The sequence below is a fragment of the Pteronotus mesoamericanus genome, unplaced genomic scaffold (assembly GCF_021234165.1).
Source record: "Pteronotus mesoamericanus isolate MK-2021 breed Mesoamerican mustached bat unplaced genomic scaffold, CSHL_Meso_final contig_347, whole genome shotgun sequence".
Taxonomy (NCBI): Eukaryota; Metazoa; Chordata; class Mammalia; order Chiroptera; family Mormoopidae; genus Pteronotus; species Pteronotus mesoamericanus.
This window is the reverse complement of record NW_026555137.1, coordinates 3811637-3833500: the sequence shown is the minus strand read 5'-3', so window position 1 is coordinate 3833500 and position 21864 is coordinate 3811637. Positions and strand designations below refer to the sequence as shown.

Genomic DNA, 21864 nt, shown 5'->3' with positions numbered 1-21864 from the left:
GGCCGTGCGGGACCCGTCAAGGATTCGGAAGGGGCGGGGCCTGGGGGACGGGGCGGGGCTTCCGGCTGCCGGAGAAGGCCACATCCGGGGCCCTCACCAGTACGGAGCGAGGGCGAACCAGACGAGAGGGGCGTGTCTCGTTCCGGGGAGCCAGAGGTGGAGGCCCCGGTGGCGCGGCGGCGGCGCGGGGTCGGAGCAGTCCGCGCCCGTGAGGCTGCTGCACTTTGTCTTTTCCTCGCGCTGTGTAGGGCTCTCCCGGTGGCGCTGCGGGTGGGAGGGCAAGCCGCCGAGCACAGGTGAGGAAACTGCGGGATGCCGGCGGGGGCCCTTTGTGCGGCCTGCGCGGTGTGTGGCCGCCCCTCCGGGGCCTTCACCCCGCGTGTCCCCGACTGAGGCCGAGGAGACGCGTCTTTGTCACCCTCCCCGCCTCCGCGTCCTGCCAGGCCTCCGAGCGGACCCCGGCACCGCCGTGGGATGTTCTCGCTCGGCAGGGCCCGGGAGCTCCCCAGGCGGGTTTCGGAGGGCCGGACTTCCTCCTGCGCCGCTTCCTTCTCCTCCTGCCCCTTTCGCGGCCTTCTGCCGAGCCTTGTGGCCGGCATTAGATTCGAGAAGAAAGATTTTTGTGGTAAGACGAGGTGGCTTTATCCCAGAGGGAACGACGGGGGAGGGGCAGTCGAGGGCACATGTGCCCTCTGGTCCCCGGGGTGGTGGACATGATAAGAGGATGCCTCCAAGGGAAAGGCGGTTGCAAAGACGTACCGTGGTTTTCTGAAAGCACGTGTAATGGTTCCAAGATTGAATGATGAGCTAAACCCAAAATGGCAATTTTCACTAAATCGCCCTCATTCAACAGGCTCTTGCAGAACACTCGTGTTAAGGTGAAAGTCTGTCAGAGCCTATCTATGCACGGGGAATATAAGTCAGTAATGTAACGACTATGTATGGTTCTAGGTGGGGTAGTGGAAACACGAGGGGGACACTGTGTAATGTACAGGATTGTCGAACCATTGTGCTCTACGTCCAAAACTGATACAGAAGAATATTGTCAACTGTAATTGAAAAAAATGTTTTATTTATGCATCACTCTTTAAACCTCTTGAGTTCCAAGAGAAGTCTTTGGCTTCCAGAAGAAAATGTTTTAGTGCATAGAACTCAGATTTCTGGCTTCTCAGACAGGCGACCTGCGGCCTGGAGTTACAGCGAGCTTTGCGCTATATGAAGGCACGAAAGAGCACGTTAAATTTTACTGAAAGAAACAACAGAACGACTTTTATATTAAAACAAGCATGGGTATATTAAGGAATAGGAGCTAAAATTTGTATCAAGTGTCTGGTGTTTTAAAAAAGTTAATCTACTTTTAGAGAGAGGGGAAGGGAGGGAAAAAGGAAATGAGAAAAAGAGAAATATCCATGTGTGAGAGAGAACATCGATTGGTTTCCTCTCCCACGCCCCCAACTAGGGACCTGGCCTGCAATCCAGGCAAGTACCGTGCTTGACTGGGGATGGAACTGGTGACCTTTTGGTTGGCGGGATGATGCCCAGCCCACTGAACCACACCCGTCAGGGCCAGTCTGTGTTTTAACTAGCACCTGAAATAGTGTTGGTGCACATAGAGTTTGCAACCTATTGGCTTAGGGCACAAGGGGCTGTAGGCAGGCCTAGCTTCCCCTGAAGGACACTTGCCAGGAAAAGGTCAAGAGACAGGTGGGACTGGGTTAGAAATGGATGTGGGCTATGCAACCAAAAATACTAAGTTCCTCAGGAATAGAGATCCTAAGATCTTTCTTAGGGTCAGCTACTGATACTGCCCTCCCTACACCTTTTTTCTCCATCTGGGCCTCCAGACCCCAATTCTGAGCTACCCTCTGAGTCACTGAAGCAACAACCTGTGCCTCAGAAGTGTGACTTCCTAGTTGTTGCTTCTGATTATCATATCACCGGTACTGAGCTTAAAAAAATATTTTAAATCAAGATTTCATGGCAGATTTCACTAAGCATATTTACCTTTTTATGATTTTACTGTGTCAACCTAGCAAGTAACATTTTGCCTTTTGATAGATTTCCTAAAAGACAGAAAAATGGATGACTCAGTAAACCAATTGCAGCCACTGAATGAGAAGCAGATAGCCAATTCAGAAGGTGGATACGTATGGCAAGTCACAGATATGAATCGTCTACACCGGTTCTTATGCTTTGGTTCTGAAGGCGGGACTTACTATATCAAAGAACAGAAGTTGGGCCTTGAAAATGCTGAAGCTTTAATCAGATTGATCGAAGATGGCAGAGGGTGTGAAGTGATACAGGAGATAAAGTCATTTAGCCAAGAAGGCAGAACCGCGAAGCAGGAGCCCACGCTCTTCGCGCTGGCCATTTGCTCCCAGTGTTCCGACTTGAGCACGAAGCAAGCTGCATTTAAGGCTGTCGCTGAAGTCTGTCGCATTCCTACGCATCTCTTCACTTTTATCCAGTTTAAGAAAGACCTGAAGGAAAGCATGAAGTGTGGCATGTGGGGTCGCGCCCTGAGGAAGGCCGTCGCAGACTGGTACAACGGAAAAGGTGGCATGGCCCTTGCTCTGGCCGTGACAAAATACAAACAGAGAAACGGCTGGTCTCACAAAGATCTGCTAAGATTGTCACACCTTAAACCCTCCAGTGAAGGTAAGTATAACATCCTTGGGCAGGGGTGCAGATATCCAATAAATAACATTTATTTGACATGAGACAATTGTATAGTGTTTTCTAGAAATGCCCTTTCATTCTAAAAATACATTGATTAACTAATTCATATATATTTATACCAACCTGAAATTAAACACCTACCACAGGCATTCCAGACAGGAATAATCAGGAATCAAATGACAGATTTACAGGTTAATCTTCTGCCTCATAATATGTCGCTATGCTAACCGGAATGCCCATCCAAGTGAAGATGGACTCGGGTAGCAGCCTGGGCGTGATCGAGTTGTAGTCAGCAGCGCAGCTCTGAGCCAGTAGGTGGCAGGCAGCCAGGCTCTGTAGCCCCTGCTCACTTGTTCCCTCCCAAGGAGCCTTCCTGCAGAAGTTTTATTTAAGTTGGGAAAACAAAGTAGAAGACATGTTCACATGTCACATTGAGTTATTTAAGACAATGTAAGATTTTGTAGTAGAACCTGAAAGACGACAAAAGTCACAATACTTTAGAGGTGTCTCCATATTAGTATTAACCTTTGATCAAATTTTTAAATCAGACTTCAGAAATAGCACATAAGCTCTGTCTTAGAGATGTGTTTTATTTGGCCTGCACAATATTTCAGGAAGAAAGTGAATTCTTAACAAGCATCATGTAAAATAAATAAGAAGGCATCACATAAAAGTCCATATTTTGGTTTCTTTTGAAAATACATTGTTTGGGGCAGTGCTAAGCAAATGCTTAGCTAAAATTAATTTGTCAGGGCCTACCCTCTTGGGCTCACCCCAGCCCTGACGAGTCTCGACCATGCCTCGTGCCCTGCACATGTATGTGTTGTGTCCAGCTCTTCTCTGTAGGCCTTTGACTCTGGCCATTCCTTCCCTTGTCACCCTTCTTGCAGAGCTAGAAAGTAAGGCATAGATCAGCCACACACCACTTATTGGCAGAGCATAGGCTACAGCCCAGATTTTCTCAGCCCTCTAATCTAAAGCTCTTTTGACTATTAAAAGAAATCATAAAAGAAAGCACATTATTTTCCCTTTTTAAAATTTGGACTGAAATAGTTGGCTATTAAAAAAATTATAAATTGTCTACCTACCTGTCCATATCCACTTATCTCTACCGTTCATGCATGTATAATTATCAGCTAAAAAGCACAATTGAATATGAAAGTAACAGATCTGTGCTTTTGAGAGTTGTTCTGAGATTATGGACCTAAGATAAGCCCTGCCTACCAAATTTCTAATGCTAGTGTCTCCAAAATTAAAGCTCTACAATAAAATGAAAATATAGGAGTTTGATATCCGAAGTTTCATATTGAAACACTGATGGAATAAGCAAAATTAGTTGACTATTTAAGTGTCTGTTATATCGTGGAAAACAGCATCACAGAATAAAGAAGTTAATTCCTGGGTACCTTATGCCTTTCACAAAAGGCCTGCTCAGTAAGCATGTTTTTTTTTTTACCTACTAATCCTACCTGTCTTTTCAATCTTTATTTTGTTAAAGGACTTGCTATTGTGACTAAATACATTACTAAGGGCTGGAAAGAGGTCCAGGAATTGTATAAAGACAAAGCACTTTCTGTGGAGACTGAAAAATTATTAAAGTATCTGGAGGCTGTGGAAAAGGTGAAGCGCACAAAAGATGAACTAGAAGTCATCCATCTGATAGAGGAGCACAGGTTGGTTAGAGAACATCTTCTGACAAGTCACTTAAAGTCCAGAGAGGTAAGTAAAGTAGCATATGTTAATTGCGTGTGGTTAACTGATTTATGATGCATTAAAAAGATAAACTTTGGGTAATTATATATTCATTCTTTATCAGAAGTATTTTAAATATGTCTTGTAATTAACGTTTACTTAAAACACCTAATGAAATGCCCAAATGTCGTTAGCAGTCAGTAAATGTTAAAGAACAAGTTAGTTTATTTGATAAGACTTTGACCAATTCTCACACATTTTTATTTATAAAGTACTCTGAAACCCAAAGGAAAGCCTTAGAAAATATATTATTAATATTATTATCATTGGTATAGGTATGTTATACTGATTCATAATTCCTGGTGTTTCTGCCTGTGTTGTTGCCATAGGTATGGAAAGCTTTGTTACAAGAAATGCCTCTTACTGCATTACTAAGGAACCTAGGAAAGATGACTGCTAATTCAGTGCTTGAGCCAGGAAATTCAGAAGTATCTTTAGTATGTGAGAAACTGTGTAATGATAAACTGTTAAAAAAGGTAAGCATTACCTTTATTGGCTACCACTAATTGAAAACTTTGGCTCCTAAATTTTGGAAATGCAGTTAGCATGTTTCAGGTGTTCTAAGACTTACCATACCAAATCACATTTTGACTATGAAATCTAAGATTAATATGTCCTCAATTTTCTCTTTTCTTTATGAAATACATCAGCTACAATAATATCTGAGGCATGTAATTAACTAGTTTTCATTTGAATGTTGCATTTACAGTCTGTTTTTGTCTTGTTCCTAGGCTCGCATACATCCGTTTCACATTTTAGTTGCATTAGAAACATATAGAACAGGCCATGGGCTCAGAGGAAAACTGAAATGGCGTCCTGATGAAGAAATTTTGAAAGCTTTGGATGCTGCCTTTTACAAAACATTTAAGGTAATGGTTTGATTTTTGTTTTAAAACAAATGACCCCTTTACATAGGACTTTATATTTTCTGTAAAAAGAAAAAATAATTCATTCTCACCCAAGGACATTCTTAATGATTTTAGGGGGAAGGATGGGGAGAAACATCAATGTGAGAGAGAAACGTCAACAGGTTGCCTCTCGTACATGCACTGACTAGGGACCAAACTTGCAACCCAGGCATGTGACCTGAGTGGGAATCAAACCCGTGACCTTTTGTTTTATAGGACAGTGCTCCAACTAACTGAGCCACACTGGCCAGGGCTGTTTAAAAAAATATTTTTTTTAAAGATACTAGTAGTTTAACTGTTTTGATCACACACTCATGTATTTTTTCTTAGTTCACATAAAGGTGGATATATAACTAATATTGGAAGTTTGTGAGTGAAGTATTTCTCCCTACCTTTGTGCAATAACCATTAAACCATTATCCTAAGACCATTGTGATAAGTTTTACATTACCAGGTTTAAAATTTTGCATTATTGTGCAATCCTTGACGTGTTCTGTCCTGTTTTTCCTGTTAATCAGTAGTGTATCTCCTACGTCTCAATACGAAGTGATTTTAGGACTGAAAATCCTACCTCAGAGCCATGAGTTAAAATTTTAGTTTTTAAAAATTTCTTGCTATTCAACAGATTACTAGCAGTGAAATTCAGCAGCAAGTTAAAGGGATTATATAAGTGAGATTTATCCTCAGCGTGCAAGGATGATTCAATATGTGAAAATTAATCAGTGTAATCACAATAAAATGAAGTGATGACCTCATGATCATCTCAGTGATGCAGAAAAGCATCTGACAATTCAATAACCTTTCATGATTTAAAAAAATGTACTCAGTAAACTAGGAATGGAAGTGATCTTCCTTAACATGATAAAGGCCATGTATAAAAAACACACAGCTATAATTATATGCAATGGTGAAAGATGAAATCTTTTCCCCTAAGATCAGGAACAAGATAAGGAGGCTCACTTTTCCATTTAAATTCCATGAAGTACTGAGAATTATAAAAGTTAGACAAGAAAAAAATAAAAAGCATCCAAATTGGAAAAGAGGAAAAACTACCTCTGTTCTCAGATACCATGATCTTAAGTGTACAAAACCCTAAAGAATCCATAAAAAATTTCTAAAAGCTAACAAGTTGAGCAGATTTGCAGAATACAAAATCAATGGGCAAAACTCAGTAGTATTTCTATGTGCTAGCCCTGAACAATCCAAAAGTTAAGATAACATTTCCATTTACAACAGCACCCAAAAGAATAAACGACTTAGGAATAAATTTAACTATGAAAATGCAAGACTTATATACTGAAATCTACTAAGCATTGCTGAATGAAACTTAAGACATAAATGGGAAGACATTCCATGTTCATAGTTGGAAGACAGTATTCTTAAGATGACAGTACTAGCCAAAGAGATCTATAGTAATAGACTCTTAGATGCAACACCAAAATCACAGGCAAAAAAAGAAAAAGATAAATTGGACTTGATCAAAATTTAAATCTTTCATGCATCAAAGGACATTATGAAGAGAGTGAAAGGAAATCCTACAGCATAGGAGAAGTATTTGCAGATCATACATCTGATTAGGTTTTAATGTTTAGAGTATGTGTAAAGAATAACAACAGTAAAAATACAAAGAATCCATGTAAAAAATGGGCAGTGTACTTGAATAAACATTTCTCCAAAGAAGACATACAGTCGGCCAGTAAGCACATACAACAATGTCAACATCATTGGTCATTAGGGGGATGCCTATCCAAACCATATGAGATATCACTACACACTTGCTGAATGGCTCTTAACAAAAAAGCAGGAATAATAAGTGAGAGTTGAACCCATGGTATATTGCTGGTGGGAATGTAAAATGGTGCAGCCTTGTGGAAAACAGTTGGGCAGTTCTGAGAAAGGTAAATGTTGAACTACCATACTATCCACTTATTCCACCACTTACATATATGCCCAAAAGAACTGAAAACGGGGACTTAGATACATGTACACAAATGTTCATAGGAGCATTACTCACAATAGCCAACAGGTAAAAACAACCCAAGTGTCTGTCAACAGGTGAATGGATAAATAAAACATGGTGGTAGTCAGCCTTACAAAGGAATGGAAATAGAAACATGCTACAACATGAATGAACCCTGAAAACATTATGTGACGTGAAATAAGCCAGACACAAAAAGACAAGTATTGAATAATTTCACTATATGAGGTATTTAGAACAGGCAAATCAGAGAGACAGAAAGTGAAATTCACATTGCCAGGGGCCAGAGGGAGGTAGTAATGGGTATAGATTTCCTGTTTGGGTTGATGAAAAGGTTCTGGAAATAGATGGTAGTGGTGGTTACATAACATTGTGAATGCTCTTAATGACACAGAACTATGTAATTAAAAATGATTAAAAAGTACATTTTATGTATTTTTATATTTTACTATCAGAAAAGATTTCTTCATAGAAATTTCTAGTTTACTTCTGAGGGAACATTTTTAGAAATAGAAAGATGGTAACTTCTTTAAATAAAATTGTTAAATAGGCTGTCTTATTTCCAGTGTTTTATCTCTAGTAGAAACTTTTTTATTTTTTCAATCACAGTTTACATTTGGTACTATTCTATATTAGTTTCAGGTGTACAGCACAGTGGTAAGACAGTCATATACTTTACAAAATATTCCCCCTAATATTTCCAGTGGCCCCCTGGCACCATACAGAATTATTAGAAAGCTAAGCAGTTTGAAATACTTTTCAGTTAATTGGCAAGTCAGAAATGAGGCCTTTTACCTGAGAGAGTTTTTTTAAATGAAGGATAGGTCAATACAATTTGCTAGAAATTTAATCTACTTAAAATTTCTGTGATTGCTTTTAATGATTGTTTCATTTTGTTTTCTCTTTAGACAGTTGAGCCAACTGGGAAGCGTTTCTTGCTGGCTGTTGATGTCAGTGCGTCTATGAATCAGAGAGTTTTGGGTAGTATCCTCAACGCGAGCACTGTTGCCGCAGCGATGTGCATGGTGAGAACATGAGAGGCAGTTTGCAGTTTCTGTCACCCTAGGAAAATGTTACTGAGAGGCAGAAATGTACACTTAAATATGCCTGAGAATTAGGTTTTCACTTGTTTTTGTCAATTTGGCACATTTTAATTTTATGTAAATACCATTTCATATCAAAAATAAGCAGTTTTAAGTCTATTGTGCATAAACAGGGTCCAGCACAAATAACGCCGCTTTTTTATTACAAAATATTTTATTAGAAAATCATAAGCATGTAATTCTATAACAACAGTGTCACACTCAAGCACACCATATACCATTTTCGGTGAAATCCTCAAAACTATAAATTACTACCCCCATTTTATTATCCTACTGACCACATTCAAGTAGGCCTTACTTCTGCCAGACCCTGTACATATTCTTAGGTATGCTTATATAGTTACATACACGTATATACTTAGCTATAGATGGTACTATGTGTATATTGAAAAAGCCTATCTAAAGAACAGAATAGAAATTTTAATTATACAACTAAAGATGAAATATTTTTGAGGAAGTAGAGAATATTTAGGGAAATTATTGATGACTGTGGCAGTTCAAAGATCTGTAACTAGTAACAATAGTCAGGAGACTAAGGTTCCAGGCCCACTGTCACTGAATAGCAATTAAATGACTTGTAGACAAGCTTCTTCTCTGTGGCTTCCTCCTTATAGATAAGAGTTTGAAAGTACTTTGAAAGCTATCCCTACAGTTCCAAAACACAATATGAGTGCAGAAATAAAATAAGCATAACATGTTTCCATTACAGATGAAGTTTTATGCACTTCTAGATGCTATATTTATTTCTCCGAAATCTGCTGAAAATTACTACCATTGAATTTTTCAGGTTGTCACGCGAACAGAAAAAGATTCTCACGTAGTTGCTTTTTCTAATGAAATGGTACCATGTCCAGTAACTACAGATATGACTTTACAGCAGGTTTTAATGGCTATGAATCAGGTAAAAAAAAAAAAACCAAACTATTTAAGCTTCTTTAATGTATATTCTATAATAATTTTGTTATTGATATGCCTAGTATTAATAAATTTGTGAGGACAAATTGTTTTATCTCAATTTTCTCATGAGCATAAAATAAAAATTTATTACAGGCTTTGGGGAAGCTCGTGTATTGGTTCTAAATAAATGATTATGTAAAATATAGTACTTTTTAAGTATTTTATTATTTCAGACATATGATTCTAGAAACTGTCATTTATTCTTTCTCGTGTTTTGTTCTGAGTTAGATCCCAGCAGGTGGAACTGATTGTTCTCTTCCAATGATCTGGGCTCAGAAGACAAACACAGCTGCTGACGTCTTCATTGTGTTCACTGACAATGAGACCTTTGCTGGGAGTGTCCACCCAGCTGTTGCTCTGAGGCAGTACCGAAAGGTAAAACAAATTCTGATAGTCTTTCTCACTCTAAAAACATTCAGTTTTTCCAAAAGGAAGATACTGATGGTATGCAATGCCAGTACTGGACTCAGAAGTACTTAAAATAAGAAAGTATTGCTACACATACATAATTTATTTCTACCAGTTTCAGTTCTATACATTATTAAGAATATTCTTTATAAATGGTATTTTTAATAATAATCAGAACATTTATTTTACCTTAACTGTAAACTTTTTAATAATTCCCTGTGTTCCTTGAAAAATTAAAGAATCATTTGTGAGGTATGTTAAGGGACTACATAAAAATAAAGCAAAACTGTAACCTGTGTTTTAAGGTATATGGATATCTCTGTGTCCTAACTGATGCTCTGCAGTTGAGCTTTCTGAAATCATGGAAATGTTCTGTATTCACACTATTCCAATATAGTAGCCACTAGTCGTGTGGGCTCTTGAGCTCTTGAATTGTAGCTAGTGTGACTGTCAGTAGAAACAACTTGGTAAAGAGCAGCGGTTCCCAAAGTGGGGTTTCCCTACTAGCAGCCTTAGCGTTACTCAGCACCTTGTTAGAAATGTGCATCCCAGGGCCCCAGGGGAGACCCACTGAGGCAGGAACTCTGGGGTGGGACTGTGCTCCACAAGCCCTTAAAGTCGGAGGCCAGTAAGTCAGAGAACAGAATCTGGAAGACAGCTACCCTGGGTTCTGAATTCTGTGAAGTATATATATTATTATACACAGCAAAGCTAATAATCCCAGGGAATTACTTTCGTACATTTATTCCACATCCACACACACTGCCCCAGTGTGTGGTATGTTGGGAAAGATACCTAATGTCCCTGAATCTCCTGACAGAGTCTCTAGGCTGCTCAGGAATGTATCCTGGGGCCCATGGAAAAAGTAATACAGAACAGAGAGGTGGGAGTTTCAGGCAGGTTGTCTACAGAATGTTATTTTCTAGTCTTCTGAAGATCATATCATCTAGCCCTGAGAGATTGACAAATTTTATGTAGAGAAAAAATAAAAAGAACTTTGTAATGAAAAGCTGAGGTAGAGGTTAAAGTGTTTTAATTTTGGGGGTTATTTGCTTTTGCTTTCATATAATTTTTTTACTATGTATTTTGATCTTTACCTACAGAAAATGGATATTCCAGCTAAATTGATTGTTTGTGGAATGACATCAAATGGCTTCACCATTGCAGACCCAGATGACAGAGGCATGTTGGATATGTGTGGCTTTGACACTGGAGCTCTGGATGTCATTCGAAACTTCACACTAGATGTCATTTAACCATAAGCACCAGCCTGATTCAGGTGGCCCATTGCCATTAGTGATCTTGCTGCAGACACACAGCTACTTCCCAGCTCACCTGAATCCCAGGAAAGATGCTAAGATGATGGCCTAGTATGTGTGTAATGGAAAGTTTACCTAACCCCCCTCACTCCCCCCCGCCCACAAAAAAAGGAAGGAAGGAGAAAATAGATGAGGCCAAAGTTCTTTCTATCTGCTAAACCAGCAGCTGGGAAATAGCTTCAGAATATACTGTAGCTCCCTCTAATAGAGAACTCCTTGTTGATTGACACTGTAATTGTCAAACAGCTTAGCTTTGGTAAATAATCCCATTTGTATTTAGAAGAAGAGCCAAATTTGTAAGTAGTTCCATAACATGTCACTTGTTTGAAAAGTGCTTAAAGTTTTCTTAAATGTTTCCACTGGGAAAGGACAGCGTTGATCATGTCCACGTTCTCTGAGATGCACTGGACCATGCCACTGTGATGGCACACCAATTCCTGCGCACTCCACACCAAGGGGCTAGAACACACACCATGGCAGGCGATCCCGTTGGAGTGGATTTTTACAGATTCCTGTAGTTGTTTTCTAAGATCACGTAAATAGCTTTCTTATTCAGTAAACAAAATACTGTTTTTTATGTTTTATTTACTCTTGTAGAATTGCTACCATTAACCAGAAACACAGTAGAAGCTCCCGGGAAGGGGGCTCCAAGGTCTGTGTCAGCCGAGGAGGTCTCTGGATTGTGTCATTTGTTTTGGTGGATTTTACTGCTGTGATTTGACAGTTTCCTCCGAGTCATAGCAGCACAGCCACACATGGGCATACTTTCTTTCCTTATACTCCTAGGTGAAAACAACAAAGTGTTTCAGCACTTAACTCACCCATTCATAATCTGAAAATATGACAGAATCTCCACTATAACCTAGTTAGCTTTTTCCCCTACTGTAAAATATTGTTCGAATTTCTTTTAATTATTTTTTTAGCCAATTGTAAATGAATTTTAGATATTTTCTCATTGTAAACATGTCGATGGCCTTTTCTTTGTTATTCATTGTGGCAAGACATTCTTTTTCGATAGAGTAAAAAATAATAAATCAAGCTAGTCAGGTTTGAAAGGCCATTTTTGAGTAGCATGTTACCACTAACCAATCTGTAAGAAAATATTTTTTTCTATTTGTGTGTATTAAACTTTTTTTCATTATGCTAAAGTGCATTATTTTCTTGAGCAAATACCCCTTCTTTGTGGGGAGGTTTAACCTGTTTAAATACCAGTACCTTTACTTATAATTACATCATGGTTGTCTAAGCTTATACAAAACTTAATTTTTATGTACTCTTTAAATAGTAACTGTGAATTTATGCAGGATTTTAATAAATCCCTTATCACTTAGGAAAAAAGGCAGACTAGTAAATATAAATTGTAGCCTGTTGCGTGCTTGGGGTTGAACCAGAGGGTGTATGTTTGCGGGGTTAGGGGACTTCAGTAGCTTTAGAATTTGTGTAGGCACTCTTCTTTTTCAAGGGAAACTTGGGCTCTAAGACTGACAAGAAAATGTTCCTTTCAGACTTCTTTGATATACAAGCTCTGATTTGTAGGCTTCAAGGCAATGTATAGCAATTTGTGAATGTTGTGATTCACCTGAGGCTTTTTGGTGAGCACAATTAGTAGCATCCCCCCGCCCCCCAAAAATACATTTCTGATGTCATTTTGTTTTTAATTCTCCGTCAGACATTGCATTTAACATCTTAGTTGTTGTGTTCAGATTGAATGTGAAGTTTAAAGAATTTGATAGAATTCTGTCATAGTTCTGGAACTCTATTTGCAAATCCAAAATCTTAATTTAAATATCATAAAATATTCTAACTTTTTATTCCTAATTGAAATGAAATGTAGTATAAAAATGTATTTCCTTCAGTTACGGACTTTTCTAGTAGCATTTTTAGACAGGCATATTCATGAGTTAATACTAAATCCATCAGAGAAGGTTAGATGTGACCTTTTTGAAGGATTTAGATTAGTTGAACAAAATGGATTAGAATATAATTTAAGAAGGAAGGAAAAAAAGGAGCCACCACAGAAGGTACCTTTATTTTCAAATTTTGGAATTTTAGAGCTAGAACCTTAGAACTATAAAAGGTGGGTTTTTTCCCTTTTTTTAATTTAGGGAGCCAGTGTCTGAGAAGTGTGGCTTTGGAGCACTGGATCTAGAAAACTTCATTCCAGTATTCACATCCCCACAAAATGGGAAAACTCTGACTCACAAGAGTAGGGGTGAAAACGGAATTATTCAAGACTTATCTTTTAGGTATTAGGAAATAATGTATATACAGGATTGCTATAGGAATAGAAAAAAAAATTGTAAACATATACTTTTGTAGTTCATAGTAATCCTCAAGCACAATTAATGTCTTAATAACCCATGTTGCTATATTATAGTCCTATAGACAAATAAACTTTACCTCATTATGAATAAGATATACTCAAGCGATAAAGTAGTTTTATTTTCTGAATTACTTTAGGATTACTATTACATTAGTGTTTAGGGAATTGTTGCTTTTAAAAAAGCTTAAGAAAAATTAATAAACTCCTAGAAAATATGTAAATATTTTCAGGATATAGTTGTAATTAGTAAAACAAAAACTAATCTTTAAATTCCTGCCCTTGTCAGTTGAAATTCTTGAAAATTCCATTAATTAACACTGTCGTATGTTATTTAGTAACTATTTTATAGGTATATTATTGAGGAAGATGCTAGCAAGGAGAATAATTAGTGTTGCCCTTGCGGAAACACTTGGTTTTCTTAACCTACTGTGTAACTGTAGAGCCCAATTTCACCTATGTGTTTCAATTTTGTTTTTACAAAGTAACATCTGATGCTTACATCATAGGAAAATCATTATTTTTAATACCTGTATAGAAGTGTAAATTGGGAGCAGGGCTTACAATACAAATTAGAACTTGATATGTATTTTGAAAGACAAAATGTTTTAGGAAAATTGGCTCAATAATTTTTTAAACACTCCTGAGTGGGGAGAAGTGGAAGAAAAAATGTCATGGTGAGGGTGAGTATTAACTGAGAGGTCACTATTCTCTGATCAAGAGAAAGAAGGATATATTCTGAGTCCAACACCCTGCCACCCAAGGTGGACCTAGACAAACTCAATACTCTTAAAACAAGGAGACGCTATAAGCAAACATTCGCTTAATCTTTTAAAATAATGGAGATTACAAATGATAGAATACTATTTTATCAGGCTTTTTTTTTTCTCTTTGAGATTTTGCGAAAACTATATAAAATTATTCTGGAAATGTAAGGCAGAATTCCTGAATAACTGAGGATCTGACAGGTGAGAAACATCTTTAAAAGCACAATGAAGCTACATCTAAACCATAAAGGGAAATCATGGTTTCTCTTTATTGATCATTATCATGATCACTTATTGGGTCAAATTAAAAATAAGGTCTGTCTTAATTTGACCTAAAGATATTGTACCCATAGGTACAAATTTTTTGGTAAGTGATATTTTTATAGTAAGTAAGCAAAAGTGAAAAATTCTACTCTTCTGTACCACAGGTTTGGACTGACTTGTTAAGGCAATATCCTCTTAGAAAAGTGTCATATAGCCTAAATGTAAACATGCACAAGGAAGAATTAGGAAAAAAGATAAGGTAAGCTACGAGATTAGTTGCATTTACAATTTCTCTAACATTAGCTAATCTTATTTGTTGGAAGACTACTTTTATACATCTATTTTTCTTTTAAAACTTCTGGCATTTTTGCCTTCTGTTTTCTTTTTTCTAGTCTTGTTTTACCTGGGTAAAGAATGATAGGAAAGTCACCTATACTTAGGTTTGGGATGAATCCTACAGATTGCATTTTGTTCCGTATATTTCTGATAAGATTTTTTTCAAATTAATCATGGGCAATCCTCTTGGAACAAAATATTGATATATTCTGTCCCCAAATCAACTTATGTTGTACATCTTTTGTATTTGATACTTGCATAAATTTTGTGGCCTTTGAGTAAGATCAGTTATGCAGCGTTTGTTTGCAATTACAGACAGATGTGCCTGACTCATAAAAAAGCGCTCTCGATCCTCACATTTGCAAAATTATAAAGACCACTGTCAAAATCTTTGGTCTACTAAGTACTTCACTGAACTTACACATGCATAGCTTGTGGCATAAACGGTTTTATACATAACATATATTCACCCTCAACATTTTTTTAAATTTGTGAGCTTTTTATGTGCTTTTGAAAAATTACGAAGATAATTTTAAAAATAATCCTGTGGTAATGTTTTTCATGTAAAAAACTAATAATATAGTTAAGTATACTATTTGAATAAAAGTATAATAAACACATTTCCCTAAACCCTGAAAAGACCAAATTATATAGAAATGGTAGAAACATAAACTAGAGGAGTTATGTTAAAATACCGTATTCCTGAAATTAGAGTGGTAATTTTCAATGAGAATGAATCTTGTAAATAGAATGAAAGTGAAAATACAGAAAAGCTGTTTGTGAACCTAAAGAGATTTTTTTCTTTGCTTCTGTTCAGCACCGCCATGCGTCCTAGTAACCTTATGAACACTCAGTGATAATAAATTTTAAACTGAAATTAAAATTTAAAACTTCTAGAGGTTATTAGAATCTATACTTGCAGAAAAGAAATAGTTAGCTTTGTTGCTGCTGGCTGTGCTTAATGAATGCTTGGATTATTAAGGGTGGTGACTAAAGTTAAAGGCTTACTATTTTATATAAATGGCAACTTAAATTACTTGTTAGGCTTTATTTGCAATGTAAACTATTTAGAATCCATACACAGCCACGTTAAATTTTAAATATACATTTGATCAATAGCCAAGAAAAAATTTTTTGTTGCACTATCCTAAATATGGACTATTTGGTATGGTGTGACTAGACATAACTTTTACAGTGCATTTGAGTTATATTTTCTTCCTTTTGCCATCTCCTGATAATGATAAAATTCTCCAAAGGGATAATGATGAAATTCTTCAAAGGGATGGCATATATATATATGGTTGGGGGAGAGGTGTTACCTAGTTCTAAATGTGCATTTGCTTTGTATAAAGGTTTTGATTTTCCATAACTGACCACTTGAGGAATATTTAAATTACACAGACTAATGCCTGCCTAGAATAAAATTTAAGTATGCAAGAGCCTTAAAGTGAAAAACATGATCTTTTTGACTGCCTTAAAATACGAGTAGCTCTCCAGCACAGGCATACCAGTTCCTTTCCATGGGATCTGTCATTAAGTGATGCCTTAATAGTGTTAGTGTTTCTGAAGTACAGGACTCAGAGGGTCTGTCATAGCTTCACTTTTATGTAATGAATGGGACTTTAACTATTAAGTTTTAAAACTTGATTGTACATTTAACAGGGTAATCTGGGACACCAATATGTAATACATTCATGACTGTTAACATCAGTAATATATTGTGGTAGTTTGAGGGTTTTTTTTATTGTTTTGTATAACAAACTATCCAAGAAGCTGGACTTTATTGTAACATCTCCAAGGACCAAGTTGTATATTTAAACACTGAATGAGAAGTACAGTTATACAGTTCCAAAATGGTTAATTTTTTTAAGGGAATTTTTCAAAACAAAAGAAAAATATTTTGTTTTGAGTCTACAAGCAAATTTCATTCAAAAGAGTGAATGTAGTTGTAAAACATTGCACTGTTGCAATAAAAAGTATCCAGGCCAGTGATTTGTTTCATTACATTCACATTTTTACATTCACTTTGCCTTTCAAAGCAGGAATCTTTTATAAAACTGAAAGAAACCTTTAAATTGTAAAGCTGGTGCTTATAATTTATAACAAGTGTCATTTTAAGGGAAAGGACTCTGAAAGGGCAGGGCGGGGGTGGGGTGCCCTAGGTCTGTTGATAAATTCATGGATGCTTTGTTGAGTCTTCCAAGTTTTCAGTGTAAATAAAATACCTAACAATGTAATTTTGCTGTTTTCTGATAGAAAATGGAAGAAATACTAATGTATTAAATTTATTTCATGATAAAACGGTTTTCACCCATACTGTGAAATCTTGACTTTCCTTTCTTATCCTTGCAAAATACCACACTGAAAAAACCGTTTTTAGATACGGAGTGCAGGTGGGTGCTGTGTGAACTGTTGCTGGTCAGTTGTATTATGTAGGAATTGATAGAAGTACCAAATAAACTCTATGCACTTCAAACAACTGTCTTCTGTTTCTTTAAAGAAATAAGAATTTTAAGGTTATAATATGGCTTATACAATCTAAGGCTCTCAGTAGTCTGTTATATTGCAATAAGATGAAACGGTTTTGACAACGTTGGCTTTACAGTGCCTCTTCATATACTATTGTATATGACTGCTTGTTTAAAATAGATGTGGTTGGGGATTTTTTCCCAATGGATTTCAATTACAGGATCAAAACTACTGGATTTAATTAAAATGCACATTCTTAAGACTTAAGAAAGGATTTTTTGTGTGTGAAAAACACTACCTAGAGTTTCACAGCAGACGTCAACTGTACAAATAAAATTTTGTTTTCAGTGCCAATTTACAGAAATTTCTATCTGAATTCCCATCAAATGTTTCTAAAAAGTTCTAAGATTGAAGCTGGAAGTTATGCACAAGGGTGAGATCAAGTTACATCAGAATATAGCCACCAAAACTTAGAACACTTGGTTGATTTTATAGTTCCCTATTTAAATATGACAGTCAATGGTTGTGTGGAAAAAGGAATACCACAAACTACATTTCTTCAAAAGTTTTCTTAATATTAAACCTTGACTTTAAAAATACTGCTTATGATATTTTTTATATATTAGAACACAAGAAAATCCAGATGTAAACAAAAGACACCTTTTCCCTCAACAGCTTTTCAGCTTCCCAATTAGAGATTGGCAATGTAAGCGTAAACTGATTAGTGAAAAAAGGAAACAAATGGCCCATTTAAAAAATATATTAATGGACTCCAGTAAATAGCTCATCTGTCAGGTCTTCATTATTAAAAACTAATGAGGACTGGAAAAGGGCAACACTTACACGGGCCACCATTCTCCCCTCCGTCGCTCACGGTCCGGAAGGGAAGGCGGGCTGCTGCCACCCCATACCCAGTTTTCCCTTAGCGGCCGCGCCCCAGCCAGCGCTGGGCAAGCTGGTGTGGGCGGCACGCGTCTCGCTGAAACGCTCGCCGGCAGCGCGACGGTGTTTGCAGGCAGCGGCCTTCGGGAGGTCGCGAGAGCTCAGCCCTGACGGTGCGCTGGCGTCTTCGGAAGGAAAGGAGCTCGCGCCCCGTCTGCCCTCCGCCAAAGTGGAAAGGGGGCCCGCACCAGGGACCCAACCAGCCAGCACCTCGAGCTGGGCTCCCCGGCTTCCACACACGTGACAAATAAATGTTTGCGATCTCAACTGCCCAGTTTGTGGTAACTGCTCAGCTGCTGCCTGAGCAAAGAGCCGGGAGAAGAAATGGAGGTCGCCCATCAAGTCGTAGCTAGGAGCCGGAGAAACCCTGCTGGGTCCCCAAGAAAACCTCGCAGCACCCCAGCCCTCATCTGCAATTTCAGTTACCTGTGGTCCTCTTCCATCCGAAAATACGGATGGAAAATTCCAGAAAGAAACGGTGTGCACTGTGCGCTGTTCGGAGTGGCGTGAGGAAATCTCGCGTTGTCTGGCTGGGCCCCCGCCAGGGCCCAGGGCAGTGGACGTTTCCCGCCCGTTCCTCGCGGAGTCGCCGCCGCCGCCGCTCCTCCGCTGGCCTGGGGCGGTATCTCAGTGTTTGGATCGAGTCACCCTCATTTCAGTCAGCAGTGGTCCCACAGAGCAAGAGCAGCAACAGTGTTGGCCCTCTGGATACGCCAGAGGAGCCGGAAAGAGCTTGTTTGTGAAACGGTGAGTGCGGTGCGGAAGGCTGTGGGAGAGCTCAGGTAACTTCTAGTGCAGCGTAGCGCTCTCGTCGTCCGCCTGGCTATCGTCAGCCCCTTGCTGTGCCCGGTGTGTAAGTCAGGCTCTGGCACGGGCGTGTGCGTAGAGGAGCGGGCGCAGTGACGTGGTGGTGGGTTCGTTCGGCGCCCTGCGGGTCCGGCCGGCGGGGTCTCCTGTCGTACTTCTGAGCTGCTGTGACTCCAGCAGTCACGGCGTACTGAGCGTGTCTGCTGTCCGCCGAGCGCCGTGCTGTGACTTACCTGCTTCTCAGACCCTGAAATGGTATCATCCGCCTTTTCCAAAAGTGCATTTAGTCCATCAAACCTCGGTTCGCGCGACCACGCTGTTCACAGAGAAATGTCTCGGCTGCTGACAAAACCCCGAATCTGGGCCTGACAGTCCTTCCCTGCTGACACGGGTGCGGCCAGTCACCTGCGCGAGGCGGTCTTCAGACAAACGTCTTCCCATGAATTCCCTAAGGGAATGAAGTTCGAGAACCGACGTCCCACTGCTGTTCCGAGGCTGTCACCTACCTACCGGTCACGCCAGCAAGTGCGAGCAGCGAGCACGTGTGCCTCGATCTAGCGCGCGTGTCTCGGCGCTCAGTTCCAGTTGGGGTCGCTCTCACAGGGGCCTCCGTGCCTCGCTCCCCCTTCACTCCGAGCTCTGCGACTGGCCCCCGCGCGGCCAGTTAGAACGGGGCTTCTGTCCCGGCCGCCCGGGCTTGGGCCTGCCAGCAGGGCTGTCACTGGGCCCTCGGAGACTGCCCCCAGCCGCCTCAGCCACCCCAGCCACCTGGCTGGCTACGGAGCAGCAATCCCAGTGACCTCCCTCTCCTTGGATTCGGTTAATTCAGCGGAGGAGCAGAACCTAGAAACATGCTACTTGGTAGCTCACCGGTTTACCGTCAAGATATCTAACTCCGGAACAGCCGGAAGGGGGAGACGCACAGGGCGAGGCCAGGGGAGCAGGCTCCCACGCCTTCCCCAGATACGCCGCTGTCCCCGAGGCTTCAGGTGTTCACTGAGCCCGGAGCTCTAAACCCATCCTCCCGGACTTTTATAAAGGCTTCATTATATAGGTGAGATTGAACCATTGATTGGATTTACTCTCTCTGGCTCTCCTCGCTGAATAGTTCCATGGTTTTTAAGAACAGGGTGCCAGGAAAGGGCAAAAGGCCAAATATGTTTCTTACTATACACCGGTGTCACACAAGGTAGTAGACTTCCTCTGCTCAGTAAGAGATTCAACAAGACAGCAAGCATATACAATTTCTCATATAATGCAAAAATAGAGAATGTTCCAGTCTCTGTTCTGTGGGGGCTACAAATATACCCTTTTCCTCCCACTTTCTAAGTTCTGCCTGGGCTAATTGTCAAATTAACAGAGAGACAGGTTAATGAGGAAAAATCAAAGTTTAATACATGCACATCAGGAATTCACTAGGCATGAATATTCCCAAGACAGCTAGGCAGCACTGGGCATGTCAGACACTTTGGACAAAGGGGACAGGATATCAGATTTCAGAAGTGAGAACAGGTGACTTACAGGTAGTTGAGGAACAGCAGAGCACACGGGAGAATCCTTGCTAGGTGACACCAACAGTGGGATGCAGCAGGGTATCCAGCTAACCCGCACCTGCCTGAAGGCCTCTTACTTACTGTACTTGATTAGGCTGAGGTGGCAGCCTAAGATCTTCCAGAAGCAGGTTTCTCTGAATCTCGGGCAGGTAAGGGGGGAAAGTGAAAAGTTCTGAGTCTTTTTTTTTTTAATTTTCTTACTAAATAGCTTAATCAGTATCCCAAAAGCAGCTTCATGGTGGCAAAACTTTGGTTCCCTTTAGTTCCATTCCAGTGTTACAACACGTCACATGAGAATAGTCCAAATTCTCGCTTTATCAAGGTCTCCGAATGCCAGTTTAATAAATCCATGTAGGAGGCCCAAAAAGCTGCTAGCTGTCTTCTGCAGGACTATCCCAAGATTCTTTGGTCCACACCAACCACAAAGCAAAAAGGCACACCACTTCTCTTAAAATCTATTTTCCTCCCTAAGTGTTCTCTTCCCAGCATCTAATAACCTGCCCCTATGACTCAGTAGAAACATCTAGGAAAATGCTCCTTTGGCACTTAGTATTGACTGAAGTACACTTCTGAACTGTTTCAAAAGTTCATCCTCACACAAGGCTGCACTATCCTAATTGCTGTTGAAGAGCTGTACCAAACGCAGGGCTTTTTTTATAGGCAGAGGGGCTGGGAGAAGGAAGAGTACAGCAGAGAGTTGGGGAGGTGGGGGTCTGTCGGGTGGACTCCCTCACCTGTGCTGACCAGATTCCACAAGGATTGGTTATCCTGCCATTCCTGGCAAGGCCGGAGCTGCGGTTAGGTTTGGGGTCAGGTCTCGGTCTGGTGACGCCAGTGTAGCACATATAACTCCATTTTGGACCTGTTGTCTCTTTCTTCACACAGCCCATAGGTAGGTACCTTTCTGTTCTTTGGAACAACTTAAGTCATTAAATGAATGATTAGGTTTCTCTGAAGTAAGTTTTGTTTTGTCCTACCAATTTAGTATCACTTCTTTGATTCCAGAAGTACAGTAAAGGCTTGTCCCAGTGTAGGACAAGGATGTGTCCCTGCCTGGTTCACAACTGCATCATGTGAGAGTCTTAGATTTGAAAGAGAAATCACACATCAGTCCTCACCACTAAAAGCTATGAAAGGTAAGGAGTTTAAATCCTTCTGAACAGTATACATAATAAAGGATCCCAAATTTGTAAAATTCACATATAAATTCCTAATAAAACACATCTCTCCTTGTCTTTTGATACAAGTTCATTCCTTCAGTTTTAAATATTTCTTTTGCTCAAAAACTGGCAATCAGGAAGA

General features: G+C 39.6%; 1 protein-coding gene across 1 annotated transcript; it reads left to right on the top strand.

Moving 5' to 3' along the window:
• Positions 1-123: 123 nt before the first annotated feature.
• Positions 124-17231, top strand: RO60 (Ro60, Y RNA binding protein). The gene is made up of 9 exons (XM_054576575.1): positions 124-296; positions 2059-2658; positions 4178-4398; positions 4761-4907; positions 5163-5300; positions 8226-8342; positions 9208-9321; positions 9606-9752; positions 10889-17231. The coding sequence occupies exons 2-9, from the start codon at positions 2079-2081 to the stop codon at positions 11039-11041; spliced, it is 1617 nt and encodes a 538-aa protein (XP_054432550.1). The 5' UTR covers positions 124-296; positions 2059-2078; the 3' UTR covers positions 11042-17231.
• The last annotated feature ends 4633 nt before the right edge of the window (positions 17232-21864 follow it).